The sequence below is a fragment of the Ostrea edulis genome, chromosome 6, assembly GCF_947568905.1.
Source record: "Ostrea edulis chromosome 6, xbOstEdul1.1, whole genome shotgun sequence".
Taxonomy (NCBI): Eukaryota; Metazoa; Mollusca; class Bivalvia; order Ostreida; family Ostreidae; genus Ostrea; species Ostrea edulis.
In genome coordinates this window covers 28,566,417-28,578,201 of record NC_079169.1, presented here as the reverse complement: position 1 = coordinate 28,578,201, position 11,785 = coordinate 28,566,417, and the positions used below count along the sequence as shown (strand labels likewise).

The following is an 11,785-nucleotide window of genomic DNA, read 5'->3' as shown; positions in this document are numbered from 1 at the left end:
TGCTTTTTGTGCTATTTTCACATCTGGACTTTCAAATTTATATTTCAAAATTGAATGTCATCATCTGGACGTTCAAATTTATATTTCAAAATTGAATGTCATTTCGCCCCAATTGTGTCGTGCTGACACATCTAGATTTTATATGTTTTACACTGTATATTGGGTTTTTTTCATACCTGTAATGCAAAACACATTAAACCTTCATTTTGTCCAAGCAACAGATCACCACAAGTTTCATTTAATTGTAATAGATCACCACAAGGTTTATTTAATTGTGAAAAAAAATTGCAAATTCAAAAGCCAAATTTTATTGTTTGCTTTCTTCATAATTTTTAAACAAAAAATTGTCAAGTTAAAGTGTATCATTGCAGAACGAACTTGGTGTCAAATTCCCTGAATCTCCTGATTTTTTGTAGAAAATCCCAAGGAAAAAAAGAGAAAAGGTAGCGGCAGGAAGCCGAAAGGTGGAGTGCCCATGTTTGGAGAAGGTATAGAAACCAGTGTCCTATTATCTACAGAATTTGATTTTAAAATATGCATGAAGTGGGTTAGAAAAATGTAACATGATGGATGATGTAGGAATGAATAAATAATACTGTAAATTGCTTAGGATTCCAACATTTTGAGTAAATCTATAGCACCTTCTGCATTCCTAAAGTCACAAATATAATCTATATTTACATGTATGTTTATACACAAGAATGAAACATTTAAAAATAATTTGATATGTCTTTTCCTGAAGATGATGAAGGTGGTGATATGTTCAGTGAGAAGGCGGCAGAAAAGAAGAAGCCGTCCTCATCAGCGCCTTCAGTAGGAGGAGGTCTGTTTGATAATGAAGATGAGGAGGAGGATCTGTTTTCTTCAGTTGCACCTAAAACAACTAAAGAAAAACCCAAGAAAAAGGGTAAGGAAGGAGAATTCTGTATGTCATGTAACAAAGAACCATTTTTGTGTACCCCATATAAATGTATCCAAAAAAATCATTGAAATGTGTATGAACTGCAACAAGTATAAATTGTTATCTTTGAAAATTTATAAGAATTGATAACATTGGTTATTTACGATTGGTTCTATGGTGTCACAAAATGAATCAAATGAGTCACTTCTTGCCATTTCTGTGAAATACAAACGATGAAGTTTAAAATTTGAAAACAAAAGTTTTAGATTTACTTTAGAAATTATGATAAAGTGCAAGATCTTTCACATGTTTCGTTGCTATAATTATTGTAGGAGTGCACCTGTACACTCACTATATGGACATGTAAATAAACTGATGTTTTAAAAATATCATAAGTTTGATTTTTGTGATATTGTTACTATGTAATGATGTGATGAAAAAGTGATTCTTTACTTTGTTGAAATAGTTTGTATTCAGATTGTTACTTCATCTCAAAAATTATAATAGTACATCAACCAGAGTTCTTATTGATGCCTTATTACATAGGCAACATCCATCTTAAATTTACAAATGTTGCATTCATTTTTGTTTCCAGTAAATTTGCACAACCTAATAAGATCATTTATATTAGCTTTGATTTTGGAAATTAGTTCTTGTGTTGACATATACAATAAATTGTTGTTTCAGTGAAAAGTAATATTAGCTATTTTAATAACATTTTAGCGAATCTCAGATTTCAAACTTGGAAAAAAAAAATATGAAAGGTAAATTGTAGAGTTTCAATTTTTTTTAATTAAGGCACACAGTTAATGAGAGCAGTGGGAATTGTAATGAAAACATTTAACCAAATTTTCTTCTTTGGAAAGGGCTTATCTTTGTTTGAAGAACAATGAACCCAAATTTATTTATTTACTTTTAATTACTTTTTAGCTCACCTGAGCTGAAAGCTCAAGTGAGCTATTCTGATCATCGGCTGTCCATTGTCTGCTCGTCCGTCTGTCTGACCGTATATAGGAAAAATCTTTTCAAAAATCTTCTTCTCAAGAACCACTTGGCCAGAAAAGTTGAAACTTGCACGAAAGCTTCCTAATATATAGCAGATTGAAGTTTGGTTAAAATCATGGCCCCCAGGTGTAGGATGGGGCCACAATAGGGATCAAAGTTTTGAATGCAAGGTGAAGATAACGAACAGTGATCAATCTCATAACTCCTACAAGCAATACAAAATAGATAGTTGGGCAAACACGGACCCCTGGACACACCAGAGGTGGGATCAGGTGCCTAGGAGGAGTAAGCATCCCCTGTTATGAATATATAGGGAAAATCTTTAAATATGGGCTAGGGTGACTCAAGTGATCGATGTGACCCATGGGTCTCTTGTTTATTCTTTGTTTACCAGTATTCACTTAGATGATTAAAAAACTACTGCACTGTTGTGAAATAAAAATTGCCATAAATTAGTGCTGATATTGACCATATGTTGGACTACAAGTGCTTGTGTTTAAGGTGTGCATTTCAATAAGTATTTTAAGAGTCCTTTTAATCAAAATTAGATTCATTTTTTATCAGTTTGAAATCATTGTCCTGCATCTGTGATCAATTGAAATAATAGAACACAAGCGTTTGACTTTACTTATATTAATACAGTGAAACCTGGCTAATCTGACAAATACTGGGAGACAAATATTTTGTCAGAATACACAGTGTATTGGAATAAACAGTGTAAAAACAATGATTATATTAAATTCAGAATGAAACTAGTTCTAATTGTAACGGGGACCGTTACAGATGTTCCCCAAACCTCCCCCAATTAAAAAGTGATGTCCTTGTGAATCTATAGGAAAAAATCATTTTATTTTATCCTTTAATTACATGTAGTACGTTCAATATGGTCATTTCAGTACCAAGAAATGAAAGAAAGTGTTGCACGTGCATACACGCGCATGCGTGTACGATTCCGAATTTTTGTTTATGTCGTTCAACAGGCATTTGTATCATATACCCACAGTATGAATTTCGTAACCTTTCCACCACATATAAGGAAGTTATAGCGATTTTAAAATCGTCCAATCAGAATTCAGCACACGTGCATACACGTGCTGAGCAGTAATTCTAACCACAGCAATTTGTAAGGAGTACCAAGACACATCTAAATCCCTAATATCAATAGAATTTGATGAAAAACAAAAACGTTATCGTTCTTTAAATATTGAACATTTGAAAAACGTTGCACGCGCATGTGCGTGTGCGTTGGCATTTTTTGTTACACCAAAATATAGATACACATATTGTCTACGTATGCTGTGAATATCATCTCATTCGCTTCATAAATAAGATAGTTACAGACGTTTTAGTACTATCCAATCAAAATGAAGCTCACGTGCATGCGCGTGCAAATTGGTAATTTTGACCATGCAAATCAGTTAAGGGTCTCAATATCTACTTATGATATGAATATCAAGCCATTTCAATGAAGAACAAAAAAGTTAGACTGATTCCAAAGTTAGAGTACAAATTTTGTAGTGCACGCGCATGCGTGCGCGTGCAGACAAAATAAATATCATTTTTGATATCTACAAATGATATACTACCATCATATTTAGGTTTCATATCGATCCCTTTAATATTCTGATTTTCCATTTTTTGTACCAAAATTGCAGTGCACGTGCGCGCGCGTGCATGCACGTGAAGACAAAATGACTATCACTATGCACATCTACAAACGCTATACTATCATCCTGGAAAGTTTCATATCGATCCCTTTTGTAGTTTCTGAGAACACTACCGGACAAAAAAGTACCGGAGAAAAAGAATAATAATAATAACTAGATGCAATCTCGTTGCGAGCAACGAGTGGGTCTTCCGTCCAATTTTAGATGTGAGGAGATAAGAATTTGACTGAGATTTTCGTTCATAAATAATGATACAAATATATTGTCTAGACGTACAATTTAGCTTCGGTAATGTTTTACAAATATTGATCATTTAAGTGCTATGAATTAAAGAATCTCTGCCGCTCTCGGCCACTAATGAAAGGGGTCAGCCTTTTTTTCGACAAAAAAGTTAATAATGTTATTTACTGCGATACAAAGTCGACTGATCAGGCGAGTCATGTCGCCCGGAGGCCTTTTTTTTTTTTTTTATCATTCTAGATATATCTCGCAAAACTGAAAAAAAATTTTGTTCTACATGTCCTATTAAAATTTTCTTGAGAAAAAAGTTATTGATTGCGACATTTATGAGACTGTTAAGGCGAGTCATAAGGCCCGTGGGCCTTTTTCTTGATATCGTTTGAAAGATCTTGCAAAACTGAACAACTTTTGTTCTACATGTCTTATCAAAGGTTTTTCGAGAAAAAAGTTATTGATTGTGACACTAATGAAACTGTTCAGGCGAGCCATGAGGCCCGTTCGCCTTTTTCATGATGTTGTTCGAAAGATCTTGCAAAACTGAACAACTTTTGTTCTAGATGTCTTATTAAAAGTTTCTTGACAAAAATGTTATAGCTTGCAACAATAACCCAACTGTTCAGGTGAGCCATGAGACCTGCAGGCCTATTTAATAACATCGTTAGTTAACGCTTGCGAAACTGAACAACTTTTGTTCTACATGTCTTGTCAAAAGTTTCTCGAGAAAAAAGTTATTAATGTTATTAATTGTGATACAAATTCGACTGTTCAGGCGAGCCATGACGCCCTGAGGCCTAGTTTTTGATATCATTAGACAGATCTTGCAAAACTGAACAACTTTTATTCTACATGTCTTATCAAAAGTTTCGTGAGAAAAAAGTTAATCATTGTAACAGAAATGCAATGGTTTAGGCGAGCCATGAGGCCTATGGGCCCATTTCTTGATATGACACGAAAGATCTCAATAAACTGTACAACTTTTGTTATATATGTCCAAGCAAAATATTTACGAGTAAAAAGTTCTGATTTAAAACGTGGAAAAAAATGGACACTTTTTTTAACTCCATTTTCGACCCCTACCGAGCTTCCATACTAGGCACTTCCGGAAATTTTTAAAACCGATGTGCACAACTACAACATGTCGTCTAACATCACTGAAAATTTCAGCACTCTAGCTTTTATCGTTTTTGAGATTTTGGCTGGACAAAATGGTCATCTGAAAATCGATAAAAGGGGGATAACTTCCAACCGGAAGTGAATTTTCAAAAATTCAAAAAAAGATATAAACTTCAAATAGCAATGCATCAACCCTGAAAATTTGAAGTAAATCGGTCAAGCCATCTCTGAGAAATCCTCTGCACAAAATCGGTAAGGAAAAAAAAAAAGAATAATAATAATAAGAAGAAGAAGAAAAGTGAAAAATCAACAATAGAATAATAGAAGGTTCTTCCGCTGAAGACGGAAGACCCTAATAATAATAATAATAAGAAACAGAGTAAAAACAATATGTTCCCAAACTTTGTTTGGGGAACATAATTAAGTATCAAAAAGTTCAGTGAAATGGAGTACACAGGTGTCTGACTAGACAGTTTTTACTGTACTAGTGTGTTAAATGTTCCAAGCTAATTACAGAGAAATTGTTAGGATATGTATGGTATGAATTAATAGTTATCCAGTTTTAGAAATCTCAACAACTTCATTAATAATGCCAAGACTGATTCTCTGTTATAAACTCTGATTTGGATATGTTGTGAATGAATGCACACTTATACTGTATACGTTAGAAACTGGTGGTGGATTGTTTGAGGAGGAGGAGGAGGATTTGTTTGCTGAAGTGAAAAAAGAGGAACCAGAGAAAGAGGAGATAACTCCTCCACCCAAACAGGAAAATAAAAAGAAAGTAAGAATGAAATATTGAATGATGCAGTGTAATTGTCTTCACAGATCAAATCCATGGTTTTTTTTTTATCATTCTTTCTCTTTCAAGAATAGCACTGGAAAAAATAGAGTTCATAAGAGAAATCCAATATTAGCTACATATACTTTATAGAATTAAAACTTTAAAAACAAACACTACTGAAAAAATTCATAGGTCCATATTGAATGATTGATAAATTTTGTCAGCTTCCCCCTGGAGCAGTGCCAATGTTTGGAGGAGGTGGAGGAAACCCACTGGCTGCTGCGATCAAGAAACAGAGAAAACAAGACTCGGATGAGGTACTGCTGTCTACAGTGTGTCAACCTATCTCATAAGTGTTTGTGTCTGTGTGACTGGGGTGATAATCTACAATATAGAATAACCATGTTACATTATTCTGTGTCTCTGTAGGAAGATAATGAGTGGTCAGATGAGGAAAAACCAAGGTCTGCTAGTGTCAAATCCAATCAGTCGGTGACGTCCATTAATTCTGCATCCAGGTCCGCAGCCATCAGCAAGACCAGCAAGCCTAGCCCCAGTCCGTCCAGCAACAGTTTGTTTGATGATGATGATGATAATACTGCTTTGTTTGCAGCCCCAGCCAAACCTAGGGCTGACAGGTAATTCCGTTTGAAATTATTTTATTGTAAGTTATACAGTTTAGAAAGATTTACCATAAAAATATTACATGTTTTATAGTCACCTTTGTCAACAATGGTTTTTCGTGAGGTGACAATTTCACGTTACCCTACGAAACATATAATCTTTTTTTCTTTTGGTTATACTGAATATACCATATGCGGAAACTTTCTGCTCAGTTAACAATTTTTATACTGTTAGCCGTCGTCATGCATTGTCAACTGTTGCTATGTACTGTTTCCCGAAGGGCGTGGTTTTTGCACGCAGTGGGGTAACAGTACTTTTTAACAAATCTTTCTAAAGCAATCAAATTCATCTAATTTACATGAAAATATAACAACATGAATTATCAAGACTTTAGACGTTTATCTTCGATTCAGTATGGTACAAATTCTGTAGGCCACTGGTTACACACAGAAATCGAGTTAATTAGTAAACATTCGCAAATTTTGGTAACAAAAACATTTTGTAACAGAATGAGATTTTTGAATACATTCTGTAGATTATGCATTCACTATATTGACTGATTTGAAGAGGATGTTCTGCATTATGAATTAAGCCCATACAAAAATAGTAGTCTTTGTTATTGTTGATCTTTGATCTGAACAATTTGTGAACCTTTTGATAAGGGTAAAGAAACTCGATATACATGTACAATGTAAGATGTGTTCATTACACGTAACTTACTCTGAAACAGTTTGATATGTTGTCAGGAAATTTTCGTAGATGATAGATTCCATTTATTCTTAAGAGTCTTTGCATTCCTGCATTTCAGTAAGTCGAAGACTAAACCTACAAAGTCCTTGTTTGATGATGATGATGGTGATTTGTTTTCTTCCAAACCGTCAAGTAAACCAGCAGAAAAGGTACATGACACGCCTCCAGAACCGAAAACGAATTTCAGAATTATATGGAAAACGTAATCTGTATAAATTGTTTCTTCTTTCCATTCTATATGTATTTGTAGAAAGTTCAGAAATCTGGTGCTTTGTTTGATGAGGAAGAAGATGATGGTTTATTTGCTAAACCAAAGGACAGGTAATAAAATAACTATTATCATTCATATTCTGTGTGAATGACCTAATATTGAATGATGTAACTTTTCAAAAGGCATGGCATCATCTTTATGCTCCCTGAAAATTTTTCATTGGCGCATATGTAGTCACTGTCGTGTCCATCCCTCTGAGCCCATATTTCCTAAACTTTTCATCAGATATTGATCATAATTGATTCCTTGGGACAGGGACTTTTGGACCAAGGTCATTGTGGAAAGGTCAAGGTTGCTCAGGATATATACCCTTTTTAAGGAAAAACTTCATTATTTCAACAGTTTTTGAACAGGTATTGATCATATGTCATACAAATAAGTAATAGGCAAATGGCTTTTAGACAAAGGTCATTCTGTAAAGGTAAACATCATTCATTATACATCTTCCATAATAAAAAAAAACCTTTGATTTTAACAATATTTCAGCAGTATGATCAATGTGCCAGTCATTTGTCATATGAAGTAGTTCATTGGTTGGATGCAGTTCGAGAAGCATCCATCAGTTTTACAGATACTCTAAGACTTGTTTCTACAGGAGCAATTGAAAAAAATATTTAATTATTTCAGTGGAAAAAAGAAACCCGTAGGAGGGGTATCATTATTTGGAGGTGATGTCCTGCCCAAGAAATCCACTGATAAGGTACACGTACATTATTGAACTCTTCATTGTCGGATTTTGTCAGGTATGTTGCCTGTGATCCATTGCTGTTTCTTGGGTTACAGACATTCAGTGTTCCTGAAATATACAAGTCCGAAGGATTTGACTGGTTAAAATTTCCTCAGACCAGAAAAGTTCCGAGTGCATTTCATGTTATATACATGTATTGTTAACTTAATGATTATATTGATGACAAATATTCATGACCGTGTCCTAACAGTAGGCATTTTAGTCCTTAGTGAATTTTGTTTCATGTGTATGAAGTGTTGTGTCAAGCTTGCAATGATCAAACATAGTTGTGGGTAATTCTTAGACTCATGGGCTTTATATACCTATAAATAGTATGAATGAAGTAGAACATACAACAATGGTTTGTAGAGATCACTGCTACATACCTGTAGCATTTGATAGCAATATTTAGAAATTCAATGTTTTGTTGTCTTCAGGTGCCTGAAAAGAAGACGGAAACACCGAAAACCAGCAGACCTGCAAAACAGACCCTGTCTCTGTTTGATGATGATGAAGAAGAGGAGGAGGGGGATTTATTTGGAGCTCCTACAGCTAAGCCAGCTACTGCGAAGCCCTCCAGTGCGAGCAAGGTTAGAAGTGAAGAATCTCTCAGGTTCGCTGATGCCAGTGAACATGTATTTACCCAACTGTTACATTATGCATTATTTTATAGACAACAGAAACTATTAGCTATTGTTTAATTGTTAAGAGTAGGAATTAATGTGTTAACTTTGTTCCTATGGAAATTAAATTCAAATTGTTTAACTCTCATTTGATTAAGCAATTAAAGAAGGTTCATTTATTTTCACCTAGACAAAAGGTTTGTTTGATGATGAGAGTGGCATGTTTGATGGGGATGAATCACCAAGTGTGGACATATTTAATCAACCCAAGATGGCACCAAAACTAGTAAGTCATACAACATCCTAACTCCCTGCATGTTTATTGCATGCTCTATCATAAAGCAGAATGGAAGTTAATCCAACAAATTCATAATTATTTTGATCTCTTCCTGTAGAGCAAAGATTTGTCTGCCCCTGTTCCCAAGGCTCCATCCTCAAAAGATGATCTGTTCGATGAGGACGACGAGGATCTCTTCAGTACCGCCAAGGTAAGCAATTCTTCATGGTACTTGGACTTGGAACTGTAAATGGATATTTTGACTAACTTTGTGATATGGAGAATAAAAGAATTCTTTGTACAAAATTTCACGTGAAAATTCAGAGACATATTTCTAAAGACAAAGCCACTTCTTTAGAAATATTGTTAACTGTGATAAGAATTAAGTTTTATAAAGAGAATCAGGGTGAAGATTAAAAGGATTTTGTCCAAACTCTAGTACTTGTGATGATTCATAAATGATATAACCAGTGACATATACAAATGATCTGTGAGGAAATAATGTGTTAACTGACTGCTCTGTCATTTTCAGGCAGCTGGTGCTGTAGATGTCGGTGGAGTAACCACGGAAGAGTCCACCGATGCCCCAGATAAGGTTAGTGTCAGATTTAAGGCTTCAACCATTACTCAATACTTACAGTATATCATCGTAACTGTGTTGCAGTAATGAAACTCTCATCCCAAGTGATATAAGTGTCGGTAACTAACTGCTGGTGCATGTACACATGTAGTTACATATATATTGAAACTCTGATCCTGTGATATTATCATATCTAACTGCTGGTACATGTATCAGTTATATACTGTACGTATTGAAACTCTGATTCCCATATATTATTACTACAGTAACTTTATCTTAAGAGTCGGATCATGTCGGATCACGAGACGTGAAGCGTGGAGTTTGATCTGATGATCTGCGTTCGTAAACAAGAACTGAACCAACTCTTCGGATCAAGTTACTGTAGTAATGATAAATTTATTATATACCCTCTTATACATTTTAAATCCACATCTATAAGATAACAAATGTTATCCAGATTATCAAAAACACAGACATACAGTGAAATTATATTTTGTGGATGCAGTTTTGATTGTGACACAGTCAATATTTTCCACAAATTACGTTGTGTTGATGCATTGTGACGTCATCAGTTTCAGAGGATACTGATACAGAATCGGAAAACCGGTGTGGTGATCCGGAAAACCGGATCACACTATGTGAAATCCACAGTATCAAAAAACAAAACATTGATGGGTATATAATAAAAAGTGATGTTGGTGTCATTATTTACATTGTAACTGCTTGGGCACATTTTCTTTTAGCAATATTTGATAGCAGTGAATTCATAAGTTGTGATGTTAACTACATGAATATCTATTAAAAGTGTGATTTTATCTACATGAATATGTATTGAAAGTGTAATTTTATCTACATGAATATGCATTAAAAATGTGATTTTAACTACTTGAATATCTATTAAAAGTGTAATTTTATCTACATGAATATTGATTAAAAGTTTGACTTTATCGACATGAATAAGTATTAAAAGTGCTGTAAAATAATTGAACAGGTACTCCCTGAAGAAAAGGAGGAAACCAAACCCAGAAAACCAGTGGGAGGCGTGTCCATGTTTGGAGGAATGGATCCAATGGCTGCCCTCAAAAACAAAGGCAAGAAGGCAAATGAGGTCAAGGATGTGACCCCACCACCAAAAGAAGTTGTGGATTCTGAAGATGAGGATATGTCTGGGAGGCCAGAACCTCCACCACTGGATGTGCCTAAGACAGAAAAAAAATCTAAACCTGGTATTGAAAATTGAATTTTTTTTATGCCTCCCTTGAAAATGAGGGGCATATTGATTTGCACCTACAGCGTATCAGTTGGTCAGTCAGTAGAATAAGTACAGTACACGACACGAGTTTTATACACCCCACCGTGGAATGACCACGGTGGAAAATCCACGGAGATACACCGTGTCCTCCGTGTTCCACGGTGTGTGTTATTTGCGAATACACACAGCTGCTAAGAGCTTTGTTCTGGCCACGGGCGCCTTGCGGGAGATGGGGAAATGTGCCGCAGGCCAAATAACCAAGATAAGGGTGGAATTTTAAGAAAAGAAAAAATGTCAATATTTCCCCCCCTGATACTTATATTGTTTTTCAGCATTTTGAGCCAATTCCAACGATACCAAACACTACATATTATGTTTTTAAGAAAACCTGGTTTTGAATTTTTTTCTTTTAGTCTTCTTTCTTCATTAAAATATTCTTTAATTCTATGTTTAAATAATGCGTACTTGCAGGCAATTCCTGTTTTGAATGCGAATTAGTATATTCAGTAAATGAAAAACATACATGTACAACATGTGATAGGGATATTTAATAATTACTGATGTGCTCTCTCTCTCTCTCTCTCTCTCTCTCTCACTGACAAATGGCTGTTTAACATAATTACTTCCATCATATTGTGTTAATATGCATCTTGACAAATATAACTTGATCCAATATAGAAATCAGAGCATTGTCGATGATTAACAAATTGGAATTAATTTATTACGTAATTAATAGAAGCAAAAATACAAACCAACGAATGATTTATTTTTAAAATCCCGAGTTCATTACATTTGACGGAGACTTATGTTCGATGTACTTTGATAGAGGTTTTCATTAAAAAAAATGTTCATCGGGAGTGTCTGGATAATGCAATGATTTTTGTATAATAAGTATATACCATGCAAATTCCTAGGGTATTTGTCACAGTATAACTAAATTACGGTTAGCTAGTTTGGGTTTTGACTTCTCA

The 11,785-nt window shown here is 34.6% G+C and overlaps 1 protein-coding gene across 6 annotated transcripts in view; it reads left to right on the top strand.

Annotated features, from left to right (window-relative positions):
* LOC125647532 (WASH complex subunit 2-like) overlaps positions 1–11,785 on the top strand; it is a 46,523-nt gene that overhangs the window by 22,384 nt on the left and 12,354 nt on the right. For all 6 annotated transcript variants that reach the window (XM_056142304.1, XM_056142308.1, XM_056142307.1 and 3 more), the window contains 13 exons: positions 417–488; positions 743–907; positions 5,595–5,710; positions 5,935–6,027; positions 6,140–6,348; positions 7,143–7,233; positions 7,335–7,405; positions 7,983–8,055; positions 8,520–8,672; positions 8,896–8,991; positions 9,101–9,193; positions 9,515–9,577; positions 10,554–10,788. In XM_056142304.1, the coding sequence (XP_055998279.1) occupies positions 417–488; positions 743–907; positions 5,595–5,710; positions 5,935–6,027; positions 6,140–6,348; positions 7,143–7,233; positions 7,335–7,405; positions 7,983–8,055; positions 8,520–8,672; positions 8,896–8,991; positions 9,101–9,193; positions 9,515–9,577; positions 10,554–10,788 (1,530 nt within the window). The remainder of the gene's footprint in view (positions 1–416; positions 489–742; positions 908–5,594; positions 5,711–5,934; positions 6,028–6,139; positions 6,349–7,142; positions 7,234–7,334; positions 7,406–7,982; positions 8,056–8,519; positions 8,673–8,895; positions 8,992–9,100; positions 9,194–9,514; positions 9,578–10,553; positions 10,789–11,785) is intronic.